The 15,912-nt window shown below is 34.3% G+C and overlaps 2 protein-coding genes across 4 annotated transcripts in view; both read right to left on the bottom strand.

The window, feature by feature from the left end:
- LOC134847922 (chromobox protein homolog 3-like) overlaps positions 1-15,912 on the bottom strand; it is a 359,550-nt gene that overhangs the window by 101,651 nt on the left and 241,987 nt on the right. The window lies entirely within an intron of this gene.
- Positions 1-15,912, bottom strand: part of LOC134847921 (sodium-coupled neutral amino acid transporter 7-like) — a 33,124-nt gene that overhangs the window by 14,725 nt on the left and 2,487 nt on the right. The window contains exons 1-3 of one of the 3 annotated variants that reach the window (XM_063865209.1): positions 14,333-14,523; positions 3,549-3,590; positions 3,241-3,350 (exon numbers count right to left, since the gene is read on the bottom strand). In XM_063865209.1, coding sequence (XP_063721279.1) covers positions 3,241-3,305 — 65 coding nt within the window. In that variant the 5' untranslated portion in view covers positions 3,306-3,350; positions 3,549-3,590; positions 14,333-14,523. Of the gene's footprint in view, positions 1-3,240; positions 3,351-3,548; positions 3,591-14,332; positions 14,525-15,912 lie in introns of those variants that run through there. The other 2 variants (XM_063865210.1, XM_063865211.1) reach the window with 2 other exon arrangements.

Below are 15,912 nucleotides of genomic sequence, written 5' to 3'. Positions count from 1 at the left end.
GGCTAGTTTTCACATTTAAACACAGAGACGAAGCTGAGCTACGCACCATTTGTGAATCAATACTCGAAAAAAATGGTCGAAAAAACTTGAAAAAATAGAGAAAATCATCGAAACTAAGAAAATTTGAAAAATTTTTATCTACTCTTAAAACAAAAATAAATAAATTAAATACAATATAACGTAGAAATTTATCATAGGAAAATTTAAAAAGGGAGTCTCACATCCTCACATTTAGATCATTTGGAGGTAAACAGTGGCGCAGCTAACGCTGGACGCACCTGTTTTAATATTTTAACCTTTGATTGTACTGATACCGAAATAAGTAATTTTCAAAGTTTAAAAACATGCACTTTACGCAAAGCCCTAGTGATTTCCCTATAAAGTAGAGGATTAGCTGCTTATTTAGAGGAAAAACTACTACTCGCTCTTTGAACTGAATTCTTTATCAGATTTGGCTGAAACGATAAATTATTGTATGAATTGACTTTGCCTAAATCCATTAACTTTTTTTCAATAATGTACATGGGAATAGTATCTTATACAGGGAAACTTTCACAACCTGATTTTCAGATTGAGCCCTTAATTTCAGATTTAGCAAGTAATTTTCTACAAAAAAAACGGTTAAAATTTTTTAAAAAAGGATTTTTGGAGTAACCTTGTTGGTTTTTAAAAAAAAAACAGGGTGAAAAAAGGTAAACACGGAAAATGTAAGCACTATGTTAGTTTGATTGAAGTTACAGCCCTAGAATCAGCGGTTAGTTTTTTTCTAAAAAAAATTCCAAAAATTAAGGCCATAATTTTTTCAAATCACAGGGCATAGCCACTTGTACAGGTCAGATTCATATGATTGTTTTCTATTTCGCTTCAACCCTTAATTTCCGATTTGGCAGGGTAGTTATTGAGAAAAAACAAAGTTTTAAAAAATAACAAAAATGTCAAAAAATGGGCTTGTTTGAGACCATAACTTTTTTCTACCAAATTCAAGGAATTGCCGCCTAAGAAGGAGCATCCCCATGATTTTTTCTTTTGATTGAAACGTTTATATCAGATTTGTGCAATAAAAACTGAGAAAGAGAAAAAAATCAAATAAGTCAAAAACCCCCTTCGAAACTTTCAATGGCCGTAGAGACTGCCAAAATTTGCAGGTACGTCAAAAAAGCCACCAGTTTGTCCATGGGTATCATTTTTTTTTTGAAAATCGGCTCAGGTGTTTTTGTGAAAAATTTGAATTTCAGCAAAAAAAGCAATAAATTTCCAGAGCGTCGCAATAAAAAACGACAAAAAACATCAAATCCCATACATTTTAATAATACATGTTGTTTTCAACAGGACCTTACAATAGCCAAAAAAACGCAGCACATGCTTTTAAATTTCCTCTGCTTGAATAGGCTTAAATATGATTAGATTGAAATATACCAAAAGTGTCACCAATGAGCACTTGTATTTGCGAGTTAGGTTGAAAAAAACCTTCTTAATAATACAGTAGGCTTCGCTTGTGCAAACAAGGCAAGTTGGCAAAAACTCAACCAAAATAAAAAAACATATTTCGAATCAGCCTTATATTTGAAGGCTAAGATGCTCAAAATATCTGCAACAGAAGAGCCCAGTGGATGAATGAGTCCAGGCTCTAGGACTTGAGTCCTGGGACCAAAGTTACTTACGGGAAAAAGTGTTGTACCCGATTGCAAAATTGTTTATTCAAATGGAAAATCACTGTCATTAGCAATTAATTATAAGATACATGCGAATAATTCATAAAAATGAAAAATCATTTTAAAAACAAAATGAATGAAATGAAAGATGTCACCAACCCATATTAATGTGGAAAAACGTGACGCAATGATCAATACCTTGCAAAAACGAAAGAAAACTGGCACTAAAACTGAGCACAAGTTAAAACTTGACACTAAAAACAAACTTGTTTTGGAATACTTAATTCAATATTTGACAGGTTCAAAATAAATTATGACAGGCAAGTGAATCTCAAAAATCCAAATAATATTACACCTTTTTCTGAAAAACCGTATTTTCATATCTGCTTCGTCGCTCTTATCTAAACTGTATTCTATATTGTAGCAATATTTTTTAGACCTGATGGCGTAGCAACTGACCATTAAGCAAATATTTGGGATCCGATGCTAATAAAAGTGAGAACTAGTTAACAATCTCTCCCCTTTTGAATTCTTCAATAAGTTAATTTTGACTAGCATTTTGAAATAATTGTACGAAAAATAATAAAACTTTTAAAACTGTTCACTCCTCAGAAACTTTGAAGGGTTGAAGGGTATACTTTACATAGAGGCGAAGAGGAGCTTCACATAACTTGCGCTACAACACAAACATAATAAAAAAAGTCCAAAAAAGAAAAAGGTTGAAAAAAATCTAGGACTACCAAAACTTTCGCATAGAAGTTCATCGATTGAAGTTCATTCTAGGCAAACACGCCAAGAAAAATATTTGAATATTCAATTAGCAATGGAAAAAAACTTACGAAGCGGAAACAGAATCGACAACCTTTGAGCAGACATCAGTTGAGCGGAAAAAAAATTCGTAAAAAAGTCAGCCCCCCCCCCCCCAAACCACAATGCACAACACTTGCAACTATAATGAAAATTGCTAATGCAAAAAAAAGTGATGTGACAACTGAGCCGACAAAATTTGAGCAGACAGACCAAAATCTGACGATTCAATTTTTTACCGGAAAAATTCAGTTCCATGCAGGCCGAAAAAAAACGGGTTAAGGCCGGGACCTTAGGGTGTAAAAGCGACTAAGTTACCTCTAGGCCAAGTGGCAACGCGCTTGGAAGTCGTTCAATAATAAAGCTAGTAAAAAAAATTCGAGTAAGATTGGCAAGAATTATTTAGTGAAAAAAGGGCTCTTTTTCCTTTTCCCTCACCTCGCTCGAGCATCAATTTTATGGTGTAACGAGTGGGTATGAAGACCTAAAATGTTTGTCATGACCTAATTAGTCCGCATGTCAATTTTCATAGCAATCGGACATAGTGAAAAAAAAATCGCGGATGGGGGGTGGAAGGGGAAAATGGTTTAAAAAATCTTGTTCCTGATTACAAGACACTCTCTCTCGCAAGTGCCTTGTAATAAGTGTAATAAGTAAAATTATCTCAAAAGAAATACATGCAAACAGTAGATCTAAAAGGAGGATATTTTCAAGTAGATAAGAAAACTCAATAAAATTTGTAAATATACTAGCGTGGTACAAACGTTCTTGTAAACCTTACCCATTTGATCTATGGACTAAGAGCTGATCTGCCTCGATATTGTTTCCGTCATCAGGAATAGGCATGTCTGAATAACTTGTATATAACTTTCGATATCCACTTCCACGTCTCTGAAACATATTCACGTAAAAATTCAGTCACAGTTTCCAAGTAGGTTCCAACAAGATTTGAAGAAAAGGATGAGAAAGTGAGATGAGACTATCAACTTCCTCAATGCTGTAATTAAACTGTTTCATTCAATATCCAAAAAACGGATGTTACTTAAATTTAAAAGCACGCTATAATTGCCTTTCGAGATTGATACCTACATTTTAAAATTCTGTCTCTGCATGTATCATATCGACACGGATCTGAAAAAATAACCGTTGTTGATTTTCAGAAACTCTATAGTAAACTTCCTAATTTCACAGTATAAATATGATGTCCACCCAGACCAGCTATTTCAGTAAAAGAAAAAGTTCAAATATACAAGAGTCTACTCAGTGAAATGAACTATTTAATGGATAAATGTTTCGGTAAAAATATCATAAATTCTTTGGTATTAGTTACTCATGATTCATTAATCAAAACCATAATTAACTCCGATGAATTGAGCTCAAAAAAGTAAATTCAGAAGGAAACTTTCTTTTTCTGACTAGTTATGCTCAAACATCATAGAACATCATGTCAGCTATAAATAGCTGCATAAAACCACCTGCCAAAAACATCCGGCATAATTAAACAATCAACTACGTCTCAAAAGAATTTAAAAAAACAATCGAGAAGAAATTGTGTGAGGCAGGAATGGAAGACTTAGATAGCTAGAGACGAGGACCCCCAGGTTGCTTTGAATACCTGAAATCAGAATATTGCGCCTCGAACGAAAAGTGAAAAAATTAAATTAATTTTCTTGAAAGTGTAGGCATTGTAAGCACAGAGGCTTCGCATACACAAGCAAAAATATGACCGTGAATGAGTTAAATTTTGAGTCATCAAAACTTCTTTAGTGACGCACGCCAATTATGAAGCATTAGCAGTACCAGTCAATATGAAAAAAATTTACCAAATAACATGCCTCAATTTATAGAGCAGTCTATGGAGCAGTAAAATCATAAAAAAATTAAATGTAATAAAATAAAAATGATTTTTTTTTTAATTAGAGATTTTTTGTGAAAATCATCCCCCCACCATATTAATTACAAAGTGATAAACTTAGCTCCTAGTAACATATCACTTATGGCAAATAAGCTTCCTTCAACCAATTTGGAACGATTTCTATGACGGATTAAATCTCCGCTTAGGTTTAATAGCGCGAAATATATCGCGCGTTAATTGTCCCAAATGGCTAAAAATTTTAAACCCCCAGCTCTTTAGACAAATGATCACAGGTAAAATATCATTCCAAATTTAAACTCAGGACAACAACACTTTTTGAAAGATACAAAAAATAAATTTCCGTCAAAAATGTTTTAATTTGTCTGAAGAAAAAACCACCCGAGCACAAATATACCGCTCTTTTCCTTACGAAAGTCGGAACAATAATAGTCTGTGTTAATATCCTTAGCATTGGTTGTAATTAATAGCTGGTTATTGATCGAAATGAACACTTTCAAAATGAACACATTTTATCGCAAGAATATTTGCGTCGCAACAGTATTTGCTACTTAGGTTGGGAAAAAAGACAGTTCACACTATAACACAAGTTGATGATACAAACATTTTTATCGATTTCAAAAGAAAATGCTAACCTAACACACCAAACTAATTGTAGCTCAAACTAAATTTACGCACCTTTGAAACAAAAAAATCACACATCCTTTATCCAAAAAAAAAGCTGAAAATTTAATGCCCAACTTTCTTTGCTAACAGAATATTTTGGCGAATCAAAATCAGGAAACTAGGAACTATATTTACCCTTTTGAAAATTAAGAAGAAATATTCGAAAAATCTACCAAAAACTTAAAGAAATGAAACACCCGCAAGTAGGCCGGCAAAAAACGAGACGAAATCAAAAAAGCCGACAAAAATTTTGTTTTCAAGCCGTAGACCGAATTTCACTTCAGTAGCTCTAGATCAGATGTTAAACTGCAGCTGCTAAACGTGCAATTTAACTAAAATTTGAGATCTTAAAAATGGAGATCATGTGGATATAGTTATTCATTGGAAAAAAGTTTAGTACCCGTTGTTTCAGTTACTTTTGATACAATATTTTTAAATGTTTGAAATAATTATTTAATTTTACAATTTCAGTTTTACAATTTTTTCAAGTAATTAAATTTCATTCAAACTTCTAGTACTTTCGATATTACAGAGCGCAGTTTCCCATCCAATTACCGAATACTTAAACGAATGAAATTAATCTTGAAAAAATCAACGGTCAAACCGCTAAAATCAATATTGAGCGTCAGAGTTGGGAATGTTTTAAAACAAGGCAAAAAAAAAACGTTTTAATACAGAAAATAAAAAACAGTAATTTTTAATTTAAAACTTTCATCGTAAAAAGCTAGCATAGGCAGGGAGTCGAACCCCTGCGCCATCCCTTCCTATCCCAATTGCAATCGCCTGCCCTTCCCAACTGCTCTACATTCCGTAATTGCTCCAATTGCTTTAATCCGACGCCTTTGGGCGGTCGCGGCATTATTTGGAAGAATCATTGGAAAATCAATTAGAATCCGAAACTTCATTCAGGTCAAATGGTTCGTAACAATATCAGTGATTTGTAAGCCAAGTTATAGAACCGTACTAATAGCGCTTATATTCCAAAGTAACAGATATAGCAAAATTTGTGCGAAATAATCATTTAGCGTTTGCGGAACTGACTAAACTCGGCATTCCAAAGCCACCAATGCCTGTTGAGACCAGATGGAATTCCATAAAGGACTTGATCGCTCATTATGAGAAGCATTTTACATCCATTGCGTTATGCGTTCAAAACATTACAAAAAGCACGGCGAAAGTATACCGATATACCGAGGAAATTCAGCTGAGGAGAGAATGCAAAAATTAGCTGGTCTTTCTTGAACAAAAACTTGGAAAATTCTTCAGAGTGAATCAATTGTTTTGGGAGACTGCTTCGAACGTTGGCTCGATCTCTACAATGCTGCACCGGATTATCTGAAACATTTTGTAGCAAAAAGAAGAGATGATTATCTGACTTCCGTTTATCTTGCCGCATATCTATTAGATCATCGGTATGAGGGCAGAAAGTTAGACGCTGATGACATGAAAAAAGCCCTCGCCTATATCCGCTCAATTGGAGAAAATGCCATGGGAAAGGTCACTAAGTAAATGACGCGAGAAGAACCGTACAATGAAAGTTATTTTCAAGATTTCAAAAGTGTAAAAGCATTATCATGGTGGAACATGGGAAAGAGGCTAGGTTTCGAAACAGCGTTGGTTGATGTTGCACTGGCTCTCGTTTCTGGCGTTCCTAACTCAGCTGGATTGGAAAGATGTTTCTCAACGACAGGAATGGCGTATGGAAAGTTAAGAAACCAAATGGAGGCTGAAAAATGTGGCAAACTTGCATTTCTCTACCGCGAACTGAACAAACTGTTAAAAAAAGATGTTTTTTATTTAAAAAAACGCTGTTTAATTGATTTTTTCAATGAAAAACGTTTTTTTCCCAACCCTGTTGAGCATACACAACTAAGATTTTTCCTGAAAAAAAAAACAAACCGAAAAATTTGCGACCAAAATAGGTTTTTTTATTTCTTTAATTGACACTTTAAAATGGTTGACATGATTCCAGTAAAGAATGTTGAAACCTATAAAGAATATTTTAGAATATGCTTCCAAGGGGTTTAAATAGCTCAAAAGCACGAGCACAAATATGTTTGGCGAAGACTTTCTTTGTAGTTTCCTCAAAAATCAAAGTAACAGTCGTTCATACAATTCCATGCGACGGTGAGAAAAATGGGCTTGTAGCCAATAGCTGAAGCTCAATTTTAATACGGGAGGAGGCTATCAGGAGGCCAGAAAGTATCCAAGTAATCGAAGTTGAAACATCGTTCCTTCATCATACAGTGAAGGCCAGGGCTATAATAAAAAAGGACCCAAATATTTTTATCGCAGCACTATGTAATGACCATCTTGTATTGGCTGCTTTATCCAATTAAGCACAATAATCAAATAAAATATGTTTCGAAAGAACAATTAGGCCAAAAATTCTCAATTTTAGAAGATAAAACTATTCAATTGTCAACAAATCCAGTCAAATAAACAAATAAATTTAAAATACCAGCATAGCAGATGATAATAAAAACAAGAGAGAAGTTCACCTAGGAGCTTACAAATAAAAAAACTCTTCAGATTGGTTTGATCATTAATTATTCCGAGAACACGAGCAGATATCGCAACCTGTATTGCAAGAATCGTTACAATTTAACACTCCATTGATGAGTCCAGAACGCAATGAGCTATTTCAAGTGGAACACATTCAGCTGAGTCGAAAATATACCAGCTGAACAAACCAAAGAAGATTTGTTCGAACAAATCAAAGAGGATGAAAACGAGCTGCTTCACAATTAAAAAGCCTTCTTTATTGACTTTTAGACGGTATTACAGATACGCAAGGAATGAAAACGATCATTGCGATCATTGTTCCGGTAAACGAGGAAGAAGACACGGTCAAGATCTCGATTCTCAAAGTTTTCATAGCCTTCAAATTTTTAGAAATAGTTTTAAAGAATTTTCAGCCTCTGACCAGGAGTGTCTTTTAAAACATTGTTGAGCAGAGAACAAACTTTTACAATCAGACGAAACTTGGAATGAAATCTGCTCTAGGCAATGTTCGTGTTGTTGTTGCAGGGGATTTACAGCATTGTTGTTGCAGGTAATTTACAGCAATGCTGCTTGAGATTCTTCGTCCCGACTTCTTCAGACAATGTCCTTGTTTCTGCACCCGTTGCAATCACAAAAGATCTGCAGGCGTTCGTTCTTTCCTTATTTTCTTCAATATTTGATTCCTGAGGCCATTTTTTTCTCGAATGGTACATTAGTGGACAAAATTAAGCGCGAATTCAGGTTTTTCTCCCTAAAATGACTGCCTTCAAGGATGATTTTGGACAATTTTGACTGAGAATTCAAACAAAAATTTTTACATAGACCAAGAGCAAATGATCAGAGCTGCAGCTGCTCTCTATGAAATTATTAAAATTCGATTTCAAAAACTCACCAATTTATCCGGGTCTGAAAATACCAGTTTTCACCATCTGCACTGTTTTGCTTCGGAGTGAACTCTTTCCAGAAAACGCGGAGAAAAAATATAGTTCATGCTATGTAAAACATTCTGAGCGATATAATTGAATTGTTCGTGTGACAATTTTTTTAAATAACTGTGTTTCTTTTAACTTCACGCATTTTGAAACCAACTGCTCTCGGTCTATGTAAATTTTTTGTTTGACTTCTCATTGGAAGTTGTCTAAAATCATACTTCAAAACAGACATTTTAGAGAAAAAACCTGAGCTAAATTTTGTTCAATAGTATATATCTAGTACTAGTCGACTTACAAGTCTAATTGTTCTAAGACCAAATTCTACTCCTGCTTTTTCCATTCAACCTTCCGGCACCTACAACATTCTATGCTTCTTGCTCGTGATGTAGTTTTCTTAATGGAAAACATTCAGTTTCTTGATCAAAGTTCCGACTAGATAGTAACAAAATATCATTCAGCTGGAGGATTCAGGTAAAGCAATTACGTTAAGTGAACGAAACTCGTTCCAATATGAACCTAGTGTAAGGCAAGTACTCCAGCAATTCGCTCGTTTAAAAAAATTCCGGCTATATTTGGTCATTTCGTGATATAGAATAATCATAGGAAAGCAACACAAGCCGGACGAACAAATGAAAGAGACCGAACTCGAAATTTTTGAGCACATTTCATCTGAGATCAAAAAAACTTTCTATACTTTCATGATTCCAAGTAAGATTTCTTATCAAATAAAATAAGAAGGTCATTCCCAAAAATCTCAATTACAAATCCAAGAATTAAAAAACTTCGTATTACTACCTCTGAAAGCAATTTTTACTTTTCGAAAACCAACTCAATCTTGATTTTAGAGATACCACTTTTCAATTTCGTTTAGGTCATCTTGTACCTCCAAGGATTTTTGCTAACGTTGAGTTTATCAGCTCATCTGCGAACATGAGGGTTTCTGAGAAATGGAGCACATATGGAATGTCACTTCTATGTATGCATGTATGTATCATGTATTTAGCCCCACATGGCAATGGATCTCTCCCCTTGTATATTCAATTTTTACTACTAATATTTGCCATGTACTTGAGATTTGTTCATTATAGTTTGATTCAAAATGTCGCCATAGTTAATGTAGTATTCTATTCTTCAGTCTGATTCTATCATTGAATTTCAGACTCTTCGGAATTCTGTTTACTAGTGCACTTATTGGGAAAAAGAAGTTCTTCATCGGATCTTAATTCACAAGTTGGTTGCGTCACTTTTACAATTTCTTCCACTCAAACTCATAGTTTCCGCTCATTCATTTAGATGGAGTTAGAAGATCTCGAAGTCGTAATTATAGAGATATGGGTAGAATTTGAGTCAGCATTTTCTAATGACCTCAAGTCAAGAGTGGTTTATAAACTGTCATGTAGTGGTTGCACTTCCACCTATGTCGGACAAACTGTTCGAGTTTGACCACTAGAATTGAGGAACATAAGAAAACAGACTCACCGGTAGGCCTTCACCTTCAGCAATGCCAACTTGAGGGAAATAGCGCAGATCTCAGTTGGGAAATTATAGATAGGTCAAACAACCAAGCAAAATTGTTAACACTAGAGGTAATACATATCAGGAAAGAGAAACCGGGCTTGAACACGCGCGATGAGTTTAGGAGCAGGGAGTTAACACTGAAAATTTAGTCCCAAAATAGTTTTGGTTTTTTTCTTAAAACGTACATGTCTAAATCAAAATTATGACTCAGAAACTTCCAGACAAATTAATAAAAAAAATGTTTAATTAATTTTAGAGGCTAAAAGTATTTTAATCTTAATAGTAATTTAGAGGTCAACTGTGATTAGCTAATTTTTTAACATGATGGTTTACAACCAAATTGTTTGCGAATTATTGTAAATAACATTTGTAAATTGATGTTTTATCGTCATATAGATTATTTTTTTGTAAAAATCCTGACAATGCACATAGTTGCTAAAACGTTTGAAATTTATTTTTAGCAAAAATTTCTTCGACAATTACTTGTAAAGATTTAGTTTAGTTCTTGATTCTAGTCTTCGTGAGCTTCTTTTCAACACAATGAGTACCTTTAAAGCTTTTTCACTGCAGCCTTGATAAGTGTATTCCACTTCAGATCAGCTGATATTCGAATAACTACGTTTTTTTGAGTCTTTTTTTCAATTTTTCTACCATGAGTATAAAATATTTCTCGAATCTGTCATAGAAATGTGCATTTATTGAAGTTCTGAGTTAGTTCATATTCGTCGCTTCAATTCTTTAATCATGAGAGATCGATTTGAATGCTAAGACTTTTCGTGTCGATACAAATAAGATTGGGTCATCTGCGCACATCAGTGGGAAAGTGATTTAACATACCTCTGGATAATTGTTTATTTTTTAACAAGTAGCAGATTTGCTAGAATTGACCTTTAGGGCACTCCACTTGTTACCAGAATAGGTTTTGATTATTTGCCAGAAATTCTAACTCTTTGTTACCTGTTGGTTAGATATTGTTTCATTAGTTAAAAAACCGTCATCTGATACCCAACTAAAGCAATTTCGACATTAACATGCCGTGATCAACATCATCAAATGCTCTTTTGTAGTCAGTGTATACGATGTCAATTTTGCTTCCATTATTAAAAGATTGGTACACTTGGTCTAAAAAGAACAGAAGTTGTATGATCCTCTGATCGTCTTTTTCAAAATCCGTATTGTAAATCGTGGAAACCTGGTTTTAAGTGTCTTTACAGATAAATGAACCGACATCGCTAGAAAACTTTTGAGATTTTTGGTTGCGGTGGCACCTGCTTTTATTTTTCTACATCCGATTTTTTTCTGGGTTGGACTCACAATTGATTTTTTTCCCAGCATTTCACAGAAAGCAGAACAAAAATGATTCAAGGAAAAAGGCTTGCGGGACACCGCCTGACATTTTTTCTATGCGCTAATCAGAATGTCAGAAGTATCATAGTAACCGAGGTTACAGTCAGAAGCCGTTCTTCTCATTTTGCAGTCAAAACTCAAGGAAAAATTTAGAACGGAAGAATTAAGTAAAAGATGGATAGAAGTAGAAAGAGTCAGATGGTTGATAAACAAGCCGACTATATTTAGAAAACAAACACCTGAACAGAATGAAACAGATTTGAAACAGGCCTTATAAATAAAAAAAAATTCGAAAGTAGTTTGACCATTATTAATGCCCATTACACAGGCAGCGTTCTCTACTTTAGAAAACCACCTGCCCTGGGTTCCTCGGTAAATGTACTCAAGCTCTTACCAAGCTTATTTAGAAAAACCTCAGTGCTAGGGCCGACGGTGCCCTGAACTCCAAAATAGTTTGATTCAAAAAATAAATACATCAATAATTAAATCTCTACGTTTGTCAAATTTGCGATTTTCCACTTCGGCCGCCTCTGTTGCAAGGTTATAAACTAAACCTGTGCTTGTTCTACGAGGAGCTAGGGCTTCAATTAAAGTTTTATCCCTCAGGTGCTGCAACTGCTTAGCAACAGGCCAGGGCACGAGCGTCAGACCGTCTGGTCGCTTCTGATGTGTCCTGTGGAGGTGTCATGGCCCAAAAACGGAAGTGTGCGTAGAGAAAAAAAATTTGCTTGAAAACAGCATTCAAATATGAATACCCAGAGATTCTCCTTGCGCTTTTCAGAGAGGATAGGTCAAGCCATCAATCTTTGGTTACAATTTTTGAGCAAACGCATATGTGTTTCACAATTTTTGATCCTAAGAGGCGATTCCAATTACGATTCTAAGCTGCTGATTTGACAATTTCAACCTTAGATTTTTACACATTGTGAAAACCAACCATTGGAATCCAATTTATCCTGGTAACCCTTTAAATTTTTTACATCAGAAAGTTCTAGTTTCAAAATCATTGGAGAATTTTCGTTATCAGAAATGGGTTTAGTTCACTTTTTTTAGACTTTGTTTCTCCGAGCAGCTGCGCATTTTGAGGAACCAAAACTAAAGTTTCAATGCATCATTATATGTTACCTCCTCGAGCTCCAAATCAAAAATTCAATTAAGGTAGCTTTCGCTTCTACTGCTGGGGCTAAAAAAGCAAGCGACGCTTGTAGGTCAACGAAAAAAACACCAAGTTACCTTTGGTTGCCAAGAGAATTGCTTGGAAAAATTGGCTATCTTTCCTGTGTACACTTGTTACCTTGCCTAAAGAATTTTCCAAAAAACTAATTTGCACAAAATAAGGACTTGTAAAAACATAGAAGTTTTGGCATGCTAGAGCAATTTTTTAGGAAGTAAAAACCATCATGTGCATCCAGCGTATCAGTGACCTCCGAAATAATTTCCAGCTCACCTTTTTTTTTTCATTTAGCGCTTCTTTGCGATGAGTTTTACCCATAGGGAAGCCCAAGATTACAAATTCATACTTGAATTTGATTTATGTTTTTGAAAATACTTATTGAAATTGACCTATAACGGTTTTTCTACTGCAGACTTGTGGTCTGTCTTGGAAAACATAGCTCACACTTTTCTGTGCATAGTCTCAAAGCAAAATTTTTTTTTTTGGATTTCAGTATGTGTTTAATTTCTCGAAGCATTATTTTCTCGTCGGCGACTAGGTATCTATCATCGAAAATCTAAATATCAAACGTTTCCGGCAAATTGTCTACAGCGTTTAAAATTGTCTGCTTCAATAATTTTTAACAAAGTTTTACAAAGCAGCATAGCGTTTGTTTTGACTGCTTTTATTGCTGTTATACCAACTTGAGGGAGACCAGTGCAAGTAGATTGCAAGTGCGCACGAGTATTCCACGAGGCGCACATGCAAGCTCTTTCATCGGCTGACAACAGTTATTTTTGCTGTTATTATATTTTTTGCCTATTTCAAATCTTTCAGACATTCCGACTTTCAGGATTCAGAAAAATTGATAGCAAGATCTTCGGCTTACTGCAAAAACAGATTTAAGTAAAAAGAAGCAGACAAACACAATGTTTTCTGAAAAACAAATTTGCGTTTTTTTATTCTATTTGTTTCTTTAGTAAATAAAACGAAAGATTCTGAGAAGGCAATCGTAGCTGGGAACATGGCCTATTTGATTACCTTCGTAATTTTTTTATACAGGATCTTTTTAGTACACTTTCTGTTTTACTCAGTTTTTGTCAATCGCCTCTGTATTTGAGATTTTTTTATTTTTTCTGCAAAAGTCGATTCATCTTTGCTGAAGTTTTTTGATTTTCCTTACTTCGGTGTTTATTCTAATCGGAAACATTTTCGTTGCTTGTTTTCTTAGCTCCTCGGCTGAGTTTTCTAGATCCTCACCACTATCTTTCTATTTCATGTGTCTATTATTAATGTTTTGCAATATAAATTTGTTATATGAGTGTTTTAACCATTCATAGGTACTAGGGGAGTGTTTTTGATGTTTCTAAGTCTCCGCTTTGTTGAAAGGCCGGTGGTTCGAGCCCACCACGACTCGTGCTCGTTACTGGCATGTAAGGCAACATTACCCAGCCCAGTAAAATAACCAAAAAAAAACTGCACGTGGTTCTTAAGCAGGACATAACAGCGGTTCGCCGTGATCAGCTTTGCAACTCGTTTTTTTGGTGCTTTCTCTTGGATAAATAGTTTTAACGTATCTTAAAATTAGTTCTTAAGTCAATCAGAATACCCAAGAAGTAAAACTAAAGAGGAACATTATTCTGGTTTCCAGGGGCGGATCTAGGTTTTTCTGGAGAGGGGGCGGAATTTCAAAAAAAAGTTAGAAAAAAAAAATGATTTTCTGAGCCCTCTCTAATCTTTATATATGCTTTTTAATGCGAGGATTTCTTTCGTTTTTAGACTCGCAACTTTTCTCAAATTTTTTGAGAGACCTTATAAAACAGCATTGTTTTAGAAAACGGATGATTCAGAATTGAGTATTTTTCAGAAACTAACTTACTGGAGTTAATCCCTGGAGTGTGATGATGATTAATACGTCGGTAACAAAGTTGTCAATTTAAAAAAGTGAGCTTTTAATCAAACGTTCATTGTATTTTTTCAATAACAGTTTTTGATGTACAGATTAATAAACGCGAATGCAGCTCATGTTTTCGTAGTAAAAATGACGGTAAGTTTTGTTCACTCACTTTTGATTGTTGTTGTTTTTTTTTCATCTTACTTATGGAGGCATGTGCGGTAAAGAGAATTGGTGTGAAAAGATGAATTAAAACTTATACTATCTACTTAATACTTGCGACTAAAACTGCAGCAAGTTTTTATTTGTATAATTTTACGGCAGGCTTATTTCGTGGTTCCAGCAAATTATAATTATTTTTTCACTTTACGTTAAATAAACCAATGTTTCCTTCAAATTGAAAATGTCTAAAAAAATATTCTGCTTTTTCTGCAGAAGTCGAAGTCGGAACAATAACAAATCAAAGCTTCCAGAATTTTTTTGTTTTTGTCAGAAAATCATACTTACAGTTTTAAAAGTCATCATTTTAACGCAATAATGTCGACATACAGACATAAAGTAAAAAGAATGGTCTCATCGAATGATTTTTTTAGAAGGTACTGACAATTTACAAAAACTTAAAGTCAATTTAGTGTTGTTTGAATGTTTTTCTCGTCCAGACAAATGAAATCTAGCATTAATTTTTGGCTAAGAAAAGTGTTTTCACACGTTACCATATTTCAATCTGCAGCTTTCCCCCACTTTTTAAGGTGATTTTGGTGATTTTCATTCACATCAGTTGGGTTCCCACGTGTGGTTTTATATAAGAGAACGCTGTCCTGATTTCAATCCAAAACAAATTAAGTTGCAAAAACTTGAAAGTCAGTTGAAAAGAAAAGATTTTTTTTTCACGCCATATACAACTTATGTTTTCATAATTCTAAAAAATTTTTGTAGCCAAGAAAATTAAAAAGCAAAGATTACAAAATTTTTGAAACTTTGTTTAGCAATATCAATTTTTGAAATTTTGATAGGATTGACACATACCATATGATGAGAAAATTGAAAAGTTAGTCAATATTCTATTTTTTGTTGTTGACTTGATGTGAAAAACCAAGTGAAACTCAAAAGTATTTTTAATTTCAAATAAGTTGAAAACGCTCGTAACACAACTTCAAACAACGAAAAACTGCTAATCACACAAGTTCACCCTATGAAAAAAAAGCTAGTCGTAAGGTTATCTGGCACTTTGTGGACCAGTTAGTTTCACAAGTGAGGAATTTTATTACTAGCGTTTTTTTTGTCAACCCGGGTATATGTGTAAACACAAATCCAAGCCCTGATGTTTATAGTACGTGCAGCATTCTTAAAATTGATTTAAAGGCATTTTAATTGGCTCAACTTCAATTACCTGACTTCCATTTGTTTGGGGGAAAATGGAGATAATTCTTTCTGTTGACAATTTAATAGGAGATAATTCACTCGGGGAGATATCTCTTTCCCTCTTTTGCCAAATTATTCTTCTTTCACCGAAACAATAAAGTCAAGTAATTGAAAAATAGACAAATGAACTCCCTCTGAAGCAA

Source organism: Symsagittifera roscoffensis, chromosome 6 (assembly GCF_963678635.1).
Source record: "Symsagittifera roscoffensis chromosome 6, txSymRosc1.1, whole genome shotgun sequence".
Lineage (NCBI taxonomy): Eukaryota > Metazoa > Xenacoelomorpha > Acoela > Convolutidae > Symsagittifera > Symsagittifera roscoffensis.
This window is presented reverse-complemented; position numbering and strand designations above follow the sequence as displayed.